The sequence below is a fragment of the Branchiostoma floridae genome, chromosome 9, assembly GCF_000003815.2.
Source record: "Branchiostoma floridae strain S238N-H82 chromosome 9, Bfl_VNyyK, whole genome shotgun sequence".
Lineage (NCBI taxonomy): Eukaryota > Metazoa > Chordata > Leptocardii > Amphioxiformes > Branchiostomatidae > Branchiostoma > Branchiostoma floridae.
In genome coordinates this window covers 24,854,150-24,869,529 of record NC_049987.1, presented here as the reverse complement: position 1 = coordinate 24,869,529, position 15,380 = coordinate 24,854,150, and the positions used below count along the sequence as shown (strand labels likewise).

The window sequence follows — 15,380 nt, the reverse complement described above, 5'->3', positions numbered from 1 at the left end:
TATTTCTTATAGCTACCTACCCAAATGGAATCATGGTAGAAAACTAATAATAATGTATAGGGAAAAATGTAGTCATGCCTGAAAAAAAGCCCTTGCAAAGGACTTGGACATCATCATCCAAAAATAACTGGTCTACATAAAATTCATGCCTGGCAAGTACTGATCTTCGTCTTTCAGCTACTAGTACCTGCCGTAATGGAATGGTATAAAAATTACGAATGTAAAGGGAAAGATGCACCTACATTTTGTATGCCTACTAGTACACATTATAGTCCTCTCACAGACAACCTTTTCTGCCAGATCTGAAAACCAACATTGGAGAATGACCATAAAACAACTGGTCTACATAAAATTCATGTCTGGTGGGTGGATTATGATAATAACATCATGCAGCTATGCCTATACATGTAGTTCTTGCAAAGACAACCTTTTTTGATGGATTTGGACATCATCAAAAAATGACAATAAAAAGACTGGTCAACACAAAATCCAAGTCGGGCAAGCACAGAATAGCATACCTGCCGCAATATAATGTTGTAAAACCTACAAATATAAAGGGAAAGCTGCAGCTATGAATGGGTAGTCCTTGCAAAAATAACCTTTTCTGACAGATTTGTACACCATCATACGAAAAATGACCACAAAACAACTGTTCAACATAAAACCCAAGTCTGGCAGGTGTGATCCAGTCATGCATGCGACCCAGCTGCTCTGGCCCCAGCTTCTGACCATTTTATGAGCTTCTCAGCATTTTAAGAGTGATTTTATGTCTTGCAGGAGCCATCATAACTTCATGTCTCCTATCTGTGGTTTGTCACAGTCTTGAAAACTACCATCAATGTTGAAATTTTCCTGATGGTTTAGTGTTTGCAGTATTCGCAGTGAAACATTAACGGCAAACTTTGATGCAAGTCAAGTCCAGACTTTGGTGACCCAACAGTCACTGCTGAGTTTCAGCATACCAAGGTAAATTGGTTGGAAAAAAGTATAAATATACAAAAACATACAAGTTTGTGTGCGGAATTTTGAAGAAAGCTTTGTCTCTCCCTTGTCCATAAAACATTGTAGCAACAGGTATTTCAACTTGGCCCTTAAAACCAACTTTACTTTCAAGAAAGGCTACTTCTTCTTTTTCAAATCTTGCTAACTAACGACAGATGCGCACTACATACTGTCACACTCAGCCTCTACACTGTGATATGTCACCCACACCTTGGGTTGACTATGTCTAAGTAGGGTCAAACTGCCAACTACTGTATACAGGAACCAAAACTGTATGGCACTTAGGTCAGTGTTCAGGCAGCTCTGCCTTCTGGCAGGCCCACTCTCCAAGCAGAGGTCGAATCACGCAGATATAGTAGTAGTATGAGAGTGTGGTAGGCCCACATCTGGAGGTTTGTATCTTACTGCAGGCGCATTGTTGGCAAAGTAGGTAGGTAGGTTTCTAGTCCCATAGCCTTTTTGAGGCCGTAGGGGTAGTGGGTTGTTATCTGCTGTGTCTAGGGCAAAAAGGTGGAGCCCATCCCTCTTCCACACTTTTAACTCTTCTATTAAAGTCTGAGTGCTACAGAAACAGTGCCATACCCCACATGACCCGATTGATAAACGAATCATGACTGCACCTTAGCCAACTGTTGTAATCTTATATGTAATCATTACTTGTATGAACGTCTCCCACAAACCATGCCAGAGCAGTTTTTATCTAGCTTGTCTTTCACGAATTCAATTAATGATAATATTTTACTCTATTGTATGTTGATTTGTATTTGTATGCCTAGTCTAATATCATGTATGTAAAGTCTAACAACAATTCAGCCCCTGGGCTGCTAGTGTTAGACTCTGAGAGTTTGTCTCAATAAAGTCATTCTACTAAATTCAGGTAACCCTTTTACACCTGGGTGGAGTGAGGAAAGTGCCTTTCCCAAGGGTAAAACATGGGTGGCATGTCAGGGGATTCAAACCCAAGACCTCTGGGTCAAACACCCTAACCTTTATGCCAGCAACATGGCAGACAAGTTGGCCAAGCAACAAACTATGATTGAAATTAACAACTTTGGGACACCAGAACTTTCAAGCCAGCACCAAGTTGGTGCAAGAGCTGTCTTGATACTCAATTTAATGCCATAGTTTTCGATACCCAGAAATGTCAATCTTGCATTGAGTTAACTTGAAAAAAAGAAAATCAAATTCTTTAAAAAAAAAGAAAAAAAATTTAGATGACACATCTTCACCTAAACCAAACCAAACCAAACCAAAAAGACAAAGTCTGCAAAGAAACCCTCCTCTGCAATCATCTCTAAAATCCACCACTGGGAAATGGACTCACTAAACACTTGTCACACACATTACAAGGGGCTTATTCAGCAATCAGTCATTTCAGTGACCTGAGCATTTCTGAAGTGCAGCCCTCTGGAATTGGCTACACGGGTGGATAAAATCCAATTTCCCCATTCAGATTATGATTTCACATCTCATCAACTCACAAATCAAGGCAGGTGGCCTCAGACTGAGTTCCAGGTCAACTATAGCCTGGTTACCAAACCCCAGCCCGATCTCAAAGATATTTTTGAGATCTGACAGGGGTATGGTATCCAGGCTAGGTCAACTAAGGTGGACTTTTTACAGCTTTAATTTAAGGCCTTCAAAATGGTACTGTATCATTTCAAAAAGTTTCAGTAACAAAGAAAGTGATTCAGAATTTAACTGTAACTTGATACAACAACTGAACGTATCCAAATTTTCCACTGACCAGTATATAGGTAGTGTTCCTTGACAAAGACTGGCATAAAAAAATTGTTAAGTAAATTTTTTCGGTGTTTTGAAATTACAGTTTAACTCTAGGGTGACTTTGACCAACACAGATAAACTTTCAAGTCAGTCAAGATCTGTTTTGTCTTAGATTAATCTTGCTGTAACCATTTTAGATCCTCATTGCTATACTATTTATTCTAGACACTTCATAAAAAAGGTTATTGGCCATGACATTCTTTACATACAATTCACACTGACATACACCTAAGCAGAACATTCTACCTAGGTTTATCTTTTGTCAAAACTGCAAAGTGAGGTACAGCTAACATGACTAGTAAAGGATTTTGGAAATCTTTTTTATAAGTCACGAATGCCAGGCATTCAAAATTAAGCCAGACAAATTGGAGTTGTCCTTATCTACCGTCCTTATCTTGTTTGTCTATATGGTAAATCCCCCAACAGTCTCTCTCACTCCCAGCAGGTCCAAAACATGACACAACCTCTCCCTACACAGTCATAACTCACTGCAAACAGATCCTCATTTCTACCTAAAGTAGACCCCAGGAATGACGGTCTGCATGGGTCTACCGACAACGCTTTATGCTGAATTCAGAAGAACCCCCTACCTATTACGCTAAATCAAGGAAGGCAATTACGATAAATTTGGTCGCCTCGCTACGAATTACGTAGATAAGATGGCTTTCCCTACAAGTTACTGGAAATCAAAATAGGCTGCCTCTGCCTTACGGAAAAGAGCATGCAAACCTTCAGGATTGCCCCATATCACTGAAAAGGCTATCACCAAACAGGTCCAAAACATGACACAACCTCTCGCTACCCAGTCATAACTTGAAGCCAACAGATCTTGCCATTCCTCACTTCTACCCTCTCAAGTACACACCAAGAATGCCGATATCGCTGCAAAGGCTCTCAACATAGTGGGCCTACATGCCTCTTTTTTTTGTTAGGCGTAGGCGGCCTACATTCAATAACGTTGATTTCTGATATCTGGTAGGTGGGTAGGGGTCGGGGAAATGAAGGTCAAGTTCACTAAAGGATTATAGATTGAATGGGCATACATACTAACAGCTTTCTATGGTACTGCAGCAGAACTTCCTGTTTTGATATCTCATTGCACTTTTTCTACCTATGAACAGTTTTCTGAAGGCTTTTGACTACATTCGAAAACTATGTCTGCATTTTTCATAATTTCTGTATATGCCCCCAAATTTTGGCATTTCTATTCTAATTTTGAATCTTTCCTCCCGATATACCTGATGTTGTCTGTGATTGTATGAAGAAATGTAGCTGTCTACCCTAGGAATGTTTTCATCATAACCCAACTCCAGGGTAGGGTTGAGCTTTGGAGACCTTGAAACCCAGTAGCAGACTCCCCTGGCTCTCGCTGCCAGACAGAAGATGTCATTACTTCTACAGGGTTGCCCCAAGTCCGACCCCAAGGGTTTCAAAACGGTCAAATACAACCAGGGGTCACCCAACAACAGCGAGGCTCCACAGATATTCTTTCAACTTCCCAGCATGAAAGGGTGGAGGGAATGTTGGCATCACAGGGAGAGAGTAAGGACCACTGTGGGTAACAGAGCCTTCTATTTGTTTCAATTATACCGTAAAAAGCCGGCTGATCTCAAAGTGGCTATACTGTAAATGCAGTTAAGTTCGCGGTAGCGGGGAAAATGGACTTTTTGCAGCGGTTTTAAGTTTGCGGTGGCACCATGTACGGTAGTCTCTTAATGCCATAGAAAAATGTTCGCGGTGGTTTTAAGTTCGCGGTGACCACTTCACCGCGAACATTAATCCACCATGAACATTTCTGCATTTACAGTATCCCTGCAGGGTATATCGGCCTGGTTCCTCCAACAGAGAGTTTACACTTCAAATTAGCTCAGCTTTGGTGACCTGCGCTTCCGCTGGGCGAAATTGAGGTCTCTAGATCATGGTTATGACAGATATGATACAGGAAGGTTACAATAACATATACAGTACCACAAATGATCACTAATGAGGATTAGGATGGGGGGGGGCAGAGATTTATGCTGACTACACAAGTTCCTCATATGTACTATGGTAAAAAAAAAAAAAAAAATGAAGGAAGGCAATTTCACTGTTCATAAAATTTGTTCACCTTCTACAAATTACTTGAATAAGATGGCTTTTCCTGTGAGTTACGGAAAATTCAACCATGCTACGTACGCCTTACTGAAAAGTAGTAGAATTAACCAAATTTAAAAAGGAAACACTACATGGGAATTAATCGCAGGAAAGAGAAAACACTAAACAGTAGCCAGTCTTGTTAATTGATCAGCTGATAACTCTGTCAAGGTTAGGGTTGAACCTTGGCCAAAACGTGATTTGCTGCCTTTTGACAGTTGGACAAATGACAAGCCATCGGAGGACAGAAACCAGAATTTCCGACAAGTACGTTAACCACATCTCTACTAATTTGGCAGCGTGACAGACATAATTGAAAAGTCTAATGCTTTGACAAAAGTCTGAATCAAAGAAGCATAGGCCTGCAACAATTGATACACAGAAAGCTAAGGAATTTTACTCCTTGCTTAGACATCGACGAAGCTGTAAGAATTCTTTGAAAATGTGACAGACATATAAACGAACAAAAGTAAGCTCAGAGTAAGGAAAGACCTGCAATGGAAAACCACAAACTACAAAAGCTAAGGAATTTTGCTCCATTCTTACGACACGTAGCTATAAGGATCAGTCGTCACCTTTCCGCAAGTTGTCGTGGAGACGACGGGAGTGACACGGACGGTTGTCGGCCGCTGGTTCGTCTGCGACACCCGTACAGTCCACTGCTTCCGCTGGACGCAAGCACTGGTCATGGCCACTTTCCAAAATGGTGGGAGGAACAAACTTCCAGTAGCAGCTCAGAGAAACAGTTGTTTCCTCGGGGAGAGGGGGAGGGGTCAATTCAAGCCAAGCCTGTCAGAGCAGCCCTCCAACAGTGGTGGGGCATCAAAACCATGCTGCTTCTACTGTACCTCCTCAAACAAATGCAAGTCCTCGAACGGAAACTGTGTCCAGCGTAACACACCACAAGTGACAGGCCTCTGACAGTGCCCAGGTTATCAGACTCCAGCCAATGTTTTGGTTGAGATTTCGGATTGAGTTTGGGAAAGTTTTTGCCTGCTCATAAATTGGGCTGCTTTTTTGATAAGCAGGGAGGGACCAGGAGAGGAGAAATGACCCATATGCTTCCACTTACAAGATAGGACTGTGTTCAGCGGAGGGGAACAATATGGGCCTTTGTAGGGTGTGCTAGGGGACCTGGGCTGGTATGTTAGCTCTACCCCAACAAATGTATACCAAGGGGTGGCCTTTCTGGTCTGTGGGGATGGATGGGGTTTTAATGATGTCATGCAAATTGCCTTGGAGTGAAGAGCTGCCTTGATTGGATAGGCATATGGTTTAACATATGGTCAACAAATAACCCGGCCACAAAACATTCAACAAGCTGCAGTTTGTGGTGCCATGGCGAATGCCAAGGTTATTCCTGGTCCAAGAGTAAGGGATGTAGAGCTGTCTCCAGGACCTGTCCGTCTGTCCCTTTGCTTGATGGGACCAACAAAAACTCCATCCTGTTCCATCAAAAAAATCTGAACTTTCTGACATAAAAATGATGATAAATACTCATTTTCATAAGCTTAATCAAAAACACTGGCTCCTGACCTCCAAACAATGAGTGCAATGGGGAAAAACCCTTCTAGTTTACACATACAGACTCTATATAAACCTATAGTTGATAAAATATAGCCAAGAAGTCACATGACCAGTAAGTCCCTCTTTGGGCTCTCACATAAATATATGTAAGGGGGCCCCAAAGCCCTTTTCCGTAGAGCGTAATCGGCGGTTTTAATTCTACGTACTCCGTAGCGGGACCGCTCGAATTCAACGTAGAGCGTAATCGGTGCATTTTGCGTCGAGCGATATTGGCCCCTTTAATTTAACGTATTACGTAGAAGCTAACCGGATTTTACCGTAAAACGTAATTCATATTAATTTTTCGTCAAGCGTAATCAAAGTTTCATTAAACTTAACTAGTCTACCGGCAAATTTTACCCGCAAAAATGCTGGAAATTGCGTTTCAAAGGGTCCAGATTTCAAAATTTCGCCGGACATTCCTTGCTATGGCTCAACACTTCGGCACTGGACATGGTGAAAATATGTTGTGGGAGCGTCGTCCCCCAACTAGTAGAAATCTTTTTACCGACCTTAGCTTAGTTAACAAGCAAAATGTGCCCCTTAAATGCAGGAAATGGCATTTCAGAGGGTCGAGATTTCAATTTTTCTCCGGTCGCCGGGCGGCCCTTGCCAAGGCTTGCGCGCGACGGCTTGGGCCTAGCCTCCGGCGCTCACGACTCTCCGGCGCTCGTCGCCTTCAAAGACGTTTCTCTGACAGAAATGTCATTACATTGAGCATATGGTCTGCCAGCAAAATTTGTCCCTCAAAATGCAGGAAATGGTGTTTCAGAGGGTAAAAATTTCCAAATTTTCCCGTACCTACCTTGCGACAGTTCGACTGTTCGTGCTTTCGGCACTCGAAATCTGAAAATGATGTTTGGGGGCGTTGCCAAGCTTAAAGCTAAAACCATGTGAATTTCTAATTGGATGCTATTTAACTTAGCTTAGTCTGTGAGCAACATTTGCCCTTCAAAATGCTTAAAATGGCGTTTCAGAGGGTCAAGATTTCACAATATTCCCGGGGGAGCATGCCCCCGGACGCCCTAGGATTGTCGCGCCTCCGCTTTCGGTGCTACAAGTGCTGAAAATTACGTCACATGAGAAATTTGCTGTCGCCTCCTTTGGCCAGCAAGACGTCTTTAGAAGTTAAGTTTTAATCTTATTGATGGAATTATCAGTTTTGTTTAGATCTCATCTTCACATGTTCTGCCGTCGGCGGAGTTCAGCCAAAAGACAATAAATATTTGCATAATGCATTATGAAATTTCGTAATTTAGCGTAGAGCGTAATGAAGCGTCCATAATTTAGCGTATTACGTAGCCGGCCCTCCCGAATTTAGCGTAGAGCGTTGTCGGTACCCCCCCTTAGGGGCCCTCATGTAAGATATGAGTAGCAGAAAGAGCAAGACCTAAATCCCAAGAAGATTAACTAAAAGGTCAAGGTTCTTCAAGGTTCTCAAATTAGTAAGTTATATGTCTCTGTTATTCTAGTGGAAGTAATTAGGTTTATGTAAGGACCTATCCAGTCAACCAGAGAGAATGGGCAACTGATTACTAACAGATTTTTGAACTAGATAAGATTACTGTAAAAATCAAAATTTTTGGTGGCTTAATTCTTGCAGGGGGCTGCATGGTTACATAACCTCTCCATCATATTGCCAATGATTGAGAAAATTCGTGTTCCGAGTTCCACTTGTAAACCACATGTAAACATCCATTTTGTCAATATCATGAAATGAAATCCTTGCAAATTTTAAAGGCATTTACCGTACTCTTTCAAAAGGCCAGCTGCAATGCAATTTTTAACTGCAAGAGGGGGCTAGTACAAGTTCAATATCAGACTTCCTAGATTAGTTCAGAAAAACCCTAATTCTAAAAACAATTCAGATCACACCAATTGATCATAGATGTTTATCTTTATCACGCAATAACTTGAATAAGCGAACTTTTCACGACAAAATAAAAATCCAATCATAAAGAGAAAATCATTGGAGTCATTTATTGCATTTACCACCTACTGTAGTGTCTGACTTTGATTAATACCAACCTTCCCACACATATAATAACTTCCACCATCCATATATCTTACTCTGATAGAGATATGTTTCTACTCTCTAGGAAATTAAAACAGGAATGCCAATACCTGTTCCAATTCCCTTCAACCTGTGCATGGAATTCCCAATGGGGAAACCCTATCCCCAGCTCTATAAGCAAAACCAAGTTACCAGAAAATTGCCCCAAGTCTCACAATACCAAGGGCTCTGCATGAAGAAGCTGTTAGTTAAAATAATGCCAAACTCGGGCTGCTGTAGTAAAATAAAATATGACTGTGATTGTTTTTAAATGTTTGTTGTGGGGAGAATTTTGCGGGCTACAAACTTTCTTCCTTCGTCACACTGGAAAATTTTAACTAACTGACTCACTAAGGCCCGCAGACGATGAACTCAAGAACACCCCCCCCCCCAACCAGCATTGAAATGGGGTGTAGGAACACTCAATTTTCATACAGCACAGTTAATCAAATACAATTCAATCTCTACTATAACTAGATAAAATGGAGATTTACTTCTGGACGTTTAAAGTGAAATCCATCACTCTTCTTCAGCATCTGAAGAATGACCTGACGAAGAAGAGTGATGGATGCGCGCCACTCAAAATGGCCGGAAGTAATCCTCCGTTTCCAGTTGTAGAGTTTGAATAGTATTTGATAATTGTTTCCTTCATTTCCTTCTTTAACCTTTATAAATGTACAGCACTTGTTGCAGTTTAGAATAAATACAAAATAAATAAACATACAGATTCAAGTCTAATCATTGAGACAGCCATGCTGGATCCTCAGGCCGAGGTTTGACCTCTTTACCTTTCCCTTGTGCCAAGTGGAAAAGGTTACTTCCTAATCTTGTATCATGTCAGAATGAGAAAAGACAGGGCTGAGACCAACGTTATCTCAGAGGCTCGATTGTTTGAAAAGAAACAAACGTCCATCTGTCTATGACTGTGATAGTATCAATAAGACTGACACATTTCAAACTCTGTCTCCTGCTTGCCTATTCCTCACATAAAAAAAGCAAGAACAAGACATGTATGTCTTGGAGACGTGATAAAGATGTAAAGACATAAAGATAATATATATAACATATATATATATGGCCTCCTTCGTCAATATTGACCATGGTAATAAAAATATGACAAGTGCAATCTCAATTTGTAACACATCTCTTTAAAATGGAGAACTAGACTTTTACATAGACAACGCAGCAAAGGGGAACGAACCATGGCTTTGTAACCTATCATGGTGTCATCTTGTAATGGTAGGCTTAGACACATGGACACACTTGGAAGCGGTCCAGCCTGATAGGCTCCTATCATGACACCACATCTCTGTGGTAACTGACAGCTTCTAAAAGCCTTCATGTTGGGCTGCTTTCAAAAGATCACGTTCGGACTGAAGCATGGCGATTCAAAGGCATCAGTTGGACGGAATTCTTGAGAAACTTGGTTTCCTGTCTGTCTGTGCGGTTAATCCAGGGGACATCAAGATACAAGCGAACAATAAGCCTGTGTTTTATATACATAATTTTCTTGCTTCCAAGGTCAGACAACAAAATGACCGACAAGATAGCTTGGATGCCAGACTGGGCCTCCACAAGCCAGCTTCTCAATTCAAACTCAAAGGCAAACATGCCCCCAAGGAAATTCTACCACAGACAACACAACCAAGACATCAAGATACAAGCGAACAATAAGCCTGTGTTATACACTTCTTCCTGCCAGGATCAGGTTGAAGGACAACTGGCAAGATAGCCTGGATGCCAGGCTGTTTCCAGGGCCTATACAAGCTACTAGCTAGCTTCTACTAGTTCTAGGGTTAACATGCGCCCAAGGAAAGTTTACCACAGGCTACACAACTAAGACATCAAGACTGTAAACCAACTCACCTTCTACTCAAGAAAAGTCGATATCAAACACGGCCAGAATCAGGTTGGAGAACAACAGAGACGGTCTGTATGCCAGACTGTTTCCAGGGCCTATACAAGCCAGCTCTAGGGCTAACATGCCACCAAGGAAAGTTTTCCATGACCAAGACATCAAGACTGTACAACCACTCACCTTCCAGCCAAAGAAGAGTTGTATCAAACAGGGTCAACAACAACAAACACCATCAAACTTCCAAAACATGAAACAAAATTATGTTTAGGAGAAATGCCTCATCTACTGCATGTCCCATGAACGAAAATAATGTTTTATCACAGAACAGGACAGTTCTTGAATGAACTTTGATTTCCTGTTGTTCGTGTATTCCGTCCATGTATGCAATTTTATCTTATAGATCTTTAATATGGTTGGTCTTTTGTTGTCACCCTAACTCTTGTTGTGCTAATGCATTTCAAGGACTACGGGAAAACTAGCTGTTGTAAACAGCAAATTGTGGACCCAAAATAAGTCAAAGATACAGAGAAAACAGCTAAACTGAGATCGAGAAAAAATCACATCCTGAAGTTCCTACCTTTATCTGCTTTACATGGTACGAAGCCCTGATTCCCATCCTTTTCTCCTCAAAATCCACAGGAGAGAAAACAAAACACCAGTGCTTCCAACTTCTGTTCAGCCAAACTGAATGAGACCCACATGCAAATCGCTGCAGCCCCCCCAGCTGTTTTACTTTTACAAGCTGCGTTTCACACCTTCTGTGAGCGGTTGATTAGGAGTTTCACAACTTCCTGCCATACTCACTATTCTGCAGCTAACAGGATGATTGTACAGGCACGGATTTCCCCTCCCCCTCCATTGTTTCCATGAAATTCACATGTTGCTCTGAATGGCTCTTCGGCTAATAGGTACTTCTGTTTTCCCATGTAGTGTTTTTATAGCAATACACACTTCTGATGACGAAGGGTTGAAAGCAAACACACAATTTCAAGTCACAAGAGTTCAAGAATTAATTTTATCACTGTAAAGACGTTCACATGTTGCTCTAAAATTATGGCTCTTCGACTAATAGGTATATTTGGTTTCCCTGTTGTATTTTTATATCAATACACACTTTGAAAGACAACAGGCGATAGCAAACATGCAAGTTGAAGTCACAAGAGTTCAATAATAAAATATTTGTTTACTGTAAAGACGTTATTGAGTCGAATAGCGTGCTAACTGCCTGAGGGGAGACTTAACGTTATTTTGGCTAAATCCAATAATTTCTGATAATCATCAATTGCCTCCTATCACTTTGGCAAATATCGCGAAAAACAGATACAGAATGAGGTTTTCTCTTCATCAATATTACAGCATTATCTACAGACCGAGTTCCACTTCCTTACTCGCTCTGTCAGTGTCAGACTCAGAGGTTCCTGAATCGTAACAAGATTGCACGATCCCTATCTTACTTAGCGAAGCGTAATTTTTCTTACCGTGTCAACTTCGAACTCTTCCCACTCCAAGTCCGCCCAGGCTACCCACGACACCATCCTGGTTTTAAAGGAGAATGCCCAAATCCACTTTTCGCAACTTCTTCTGTCTTGGAATCAAATGGAAACCTTCCCAATGTCCTCCGATCTGCGGTTAACTCCAAAAATGAAAGTCTTCTTTTACCAGCTTGTCCTTTCTCCCTCCAGATGCTTCAGAAGATTTGTTCTCCACCAGAGGAGCTAGCCATGTACTGGATGTCTTTCCAACTGTCTGACACGATTTCTCGTTGTCAAATTAGAAATTCAAGACCTGTAATCGGGACTCCTGACCCCCTATCAGCTGGTCCCTGCCTGTTTCTCCATCACAGCTGCATTCCTCCACACCATCTGGTCTGCTTGCACATTGCACCTCCTTATCTCAAAACAGAAACTTGGAGGAAACTTATGCTAATCGCTCCCTTCCACTTCCTCTGTCTTGAGCACACTTCTTCCAGACAGGGAAAAATCGGGCAACCAAACAACAAACTGGTGACTTCACTGGTGAATTCCAGGAGAGATAAACTCGGGCAGATTTGGATTCCGGTTAGTGAAAACTTGGAGGAAATTTATGCTAGTCGCTCTCTTCCACTTCCTCTATCGTGGTCTTGAGCACACTTCTTCCAGACAGGAAAAATCAGGCAACCGAACAACAAACAAACTGGTGACATCACGTCTCATTCCAGGAGAGATAACCGTCCTCAGGAAAATTTGGATTCTGGTTTGTGAAAACTTGAGTTGGAGGAAACTTTTGCTAAGCAAACTCTTCCATTTCCCCATGTCTTGAGCACATGTCTTCCAGACACCACACAGGAAAAAAATCAGGCAACCCAACAGTAAACATACTGCTGACGTCAGGTCTCAGGAAGAATTTTCCACAAGAGATAACCTCGGGAAAACTTGGATTCCGGTTAGTCCAGGTGCAGACTGTATGAATAGAAGGTCAAAACTTCAGGCAGTTCTTCCCCTAGTTCAGAACACTTGTGCTATAATGTCTGCCCTGTGCAGAACACTTGTAGTATAATGTCTGCCCTGTTGGACTCCCCCAACTGACCTACTGACTTGTTGGGAAATAAAAACCACTTGGAAGCTAATGGAAAACAGACCGGACCCTACAGGTAGATATAGGATGAAGATGAGCAAATCAAGTCTGTCTAGTGTCTGGGCCTCCTTTCCAATGGTTGTCCATGTACAGAGTAAACTATATTACAGGTGCTGCAAAGGGGGAAATGTTGGCAGTGGTTTGTTTGCATTTTTCTCCCTAACCAATTTGCCACAAACTTGACAGTTAAATTACCACGAACATTTCCAATTTCTGTAAAACCAAGCTCATATAATGTTAACCTCCCTGGTAAAACCCTGCAAAACCAACATGAACACCCTGAAACTAAAGTATCCCAGCAAACATTTCCCTTTGCCAGTTTAACATCTACTAACTCCTTCACAAACTGTAACATTTCTGAACTTGTGCAAATATGAGGTCATGTGGGGAGGGGGGCAGGCTGTCTCCTGTAGTTTGGCTTGTTGTGTTTGGCCCTCCTTCACACCCAAGTGAAAAGAGACACCCCAGGAAGCTAGGGCAACAGTAATAGACTTATCAGTCAATTCCTTTCTCATTTAAATTCATGATCAGGATCCCATTAAACTCTCCTGGTTTTGGATAAGTTGGCAAAATAGTAGGGATGGCAGCCAAAAAAAGCAGCTTGGCAAGCTCTAGTTGTCATATCAATGGAAAGTTTGGTACAGACACTTTAAAGTTACCTCTGAGTCCTACTAGTACTACAGTCCAAAAGTGGCAAGGAAGTCTTTTTTTGACATTTCTATCAGACTTTTTAGTTTGTTGGGGTGTCTTTTTTGTCAACCACTCCAGCCACAAAACGATGGACCATTAATAAAGAAAAGGCAGTAGAAAGCCCGATAAAAATGCCTAAAAGAGGACCAAATCAAGCTGTAGCCTAACCTCTGCTTGGAGAGTAACCTCCCACTGTTGACATTGTGTTTGAGTGGGAAGTCCCACCACACAGGGGAAAACAAACAGGAAACTCAACAGGGTGTTGTTTGTGTTTACCTTGTTCAACTCATTAACAGGAAAACAACACATTGCCGTACAAATAAACCAATTTTTCCCTCATCAAAAAAGGCAACGATCAAACCAAGATCAAAGTTTGACACAGAAAGTCAGAAAGGTATCCAGCTAGAGAAAGAAGTTAACCCCGATTTTGACCTCCTGGGTTAGAGAAAGATTGCCTCTGTCAAGTTCCGCCATCTAATGGAAAGGTCACGACACAAGGTCAGACGGAAGATTTCCCCCACAAACTCACCCTGACATGACGTCAACCGCATCTTACGCTACCAAGGGATACGTGCCCTTTGGTAGAAACAACTGTCTTTGAACTTAATGTTCTAAAATGTTTCAAAGATCCTTTTTTGATAGGTCACAACACAAAGGGCAGACCAAAGATTTTCTCCACAAACTGCCCCTGACCAAGAAGGTTGAAAAGCCCTGACATGATGTCAACTACATCTATGCTACCATGGGATACATGCCCTTTAGTAGTAGAAACAAATACTTCATGAAGGCAAAAAAAATGTGCAGTCAAAGATTCTTTTTGATAGCTTGGATAGTAAACCCTGTATTTTACTGCCCCCATTACCCTTTGCCTGACTTTCCCTTTGGAAATAGCCTGGAGGCCAGACTGTTTCCAGGGGCTACACAGGTCAACTGAGTTAGGCCTAGCACGATAGATATTGAGGTCTGGCTGGGGGTCTGGAATCCAGGCTAGTTTGGCAGTTTGAGTGAGTGTTTGGAGACAGTGCCCTTCCTTGTGTGGAGGTCTCCTGTGAGCTAGCATACTGGTGCTCAGTTACTTTTCCCTAACTAGGTGATCTCATCTAAGAGTTAGGCACAAAACACAAACCTTGCACAGCCACACTTGTAGACCACGAACCACCTTCCAACTGCAGTCCAGGTTCTCTTGAAAACAATGGACAACATCCCTCACATCAACACTATCTAATTACCCTACCTCGTTAAATAAATCCACCACCACTAACAAGACTTTTTGTCCGAAGAGTCCCAAAGAAGCACCGTTAAGCACCCACCATAGATAGTACTCAAGCCATGACTGAAACCATGCCAGGGAAAAAATTACCTACACCATAACCAGCAAGGAAAAAGGGCAGGACTTTTCTTCTGAGGGAAACAGCATAAATGTCCGGTGCAATCTGATAAGATGCCACCCCAGGCATGTACGACATAGTAGGACGATAAACTTTTAATCTTCTCAAATTTTCTATGCTTACCCATTGCTCCACCAAGTATCATCAGAGCTTTGACCCCCTTTCCATTAAAACGGCTACCCCGGTATCGTTGAGTGAGAATTCAGCTTCCAAAGTTGGACTTGTGTCACCTTTAATTTTATAATTTGGAATGATGATAGAATGATTTACATGTAACAAAAGCACAAAATAT

At 41.8% G+C, this 15,380-nt stretch overlaps 1 protein-coding gene across 22 annotated transcripts in view; it reads right to left on the bottom strand.

Annotated features, from left to right (window-relative positions):
* The window catches only part of LOC118422915 (dystrophin-like), a 232,797-nt gene that overhangs the window by 81,036 nt on the left and 136,381 nt on the right, over positions 1–15,380 (bottom strand). For 20 of the 22 annotated variants that reach the window (XM_035830778.1, XM_035830765.1, XM_035830766.1 and 17 more), the window contains one exon: positions 14,827–14,880. The exons of the other annotated variants lie outside the window; for them this stretch is intronic. In XM_035830778.1, coding sequence (XP_035686671.1) covers positions 14,827–14,880 — 54 coding nt within the window. The remainder of the gene's footprint in view (positions 1–14,826; positions 14,881–15,380) is intronic. 22 annotated transcript variants of the gene reach the window in all.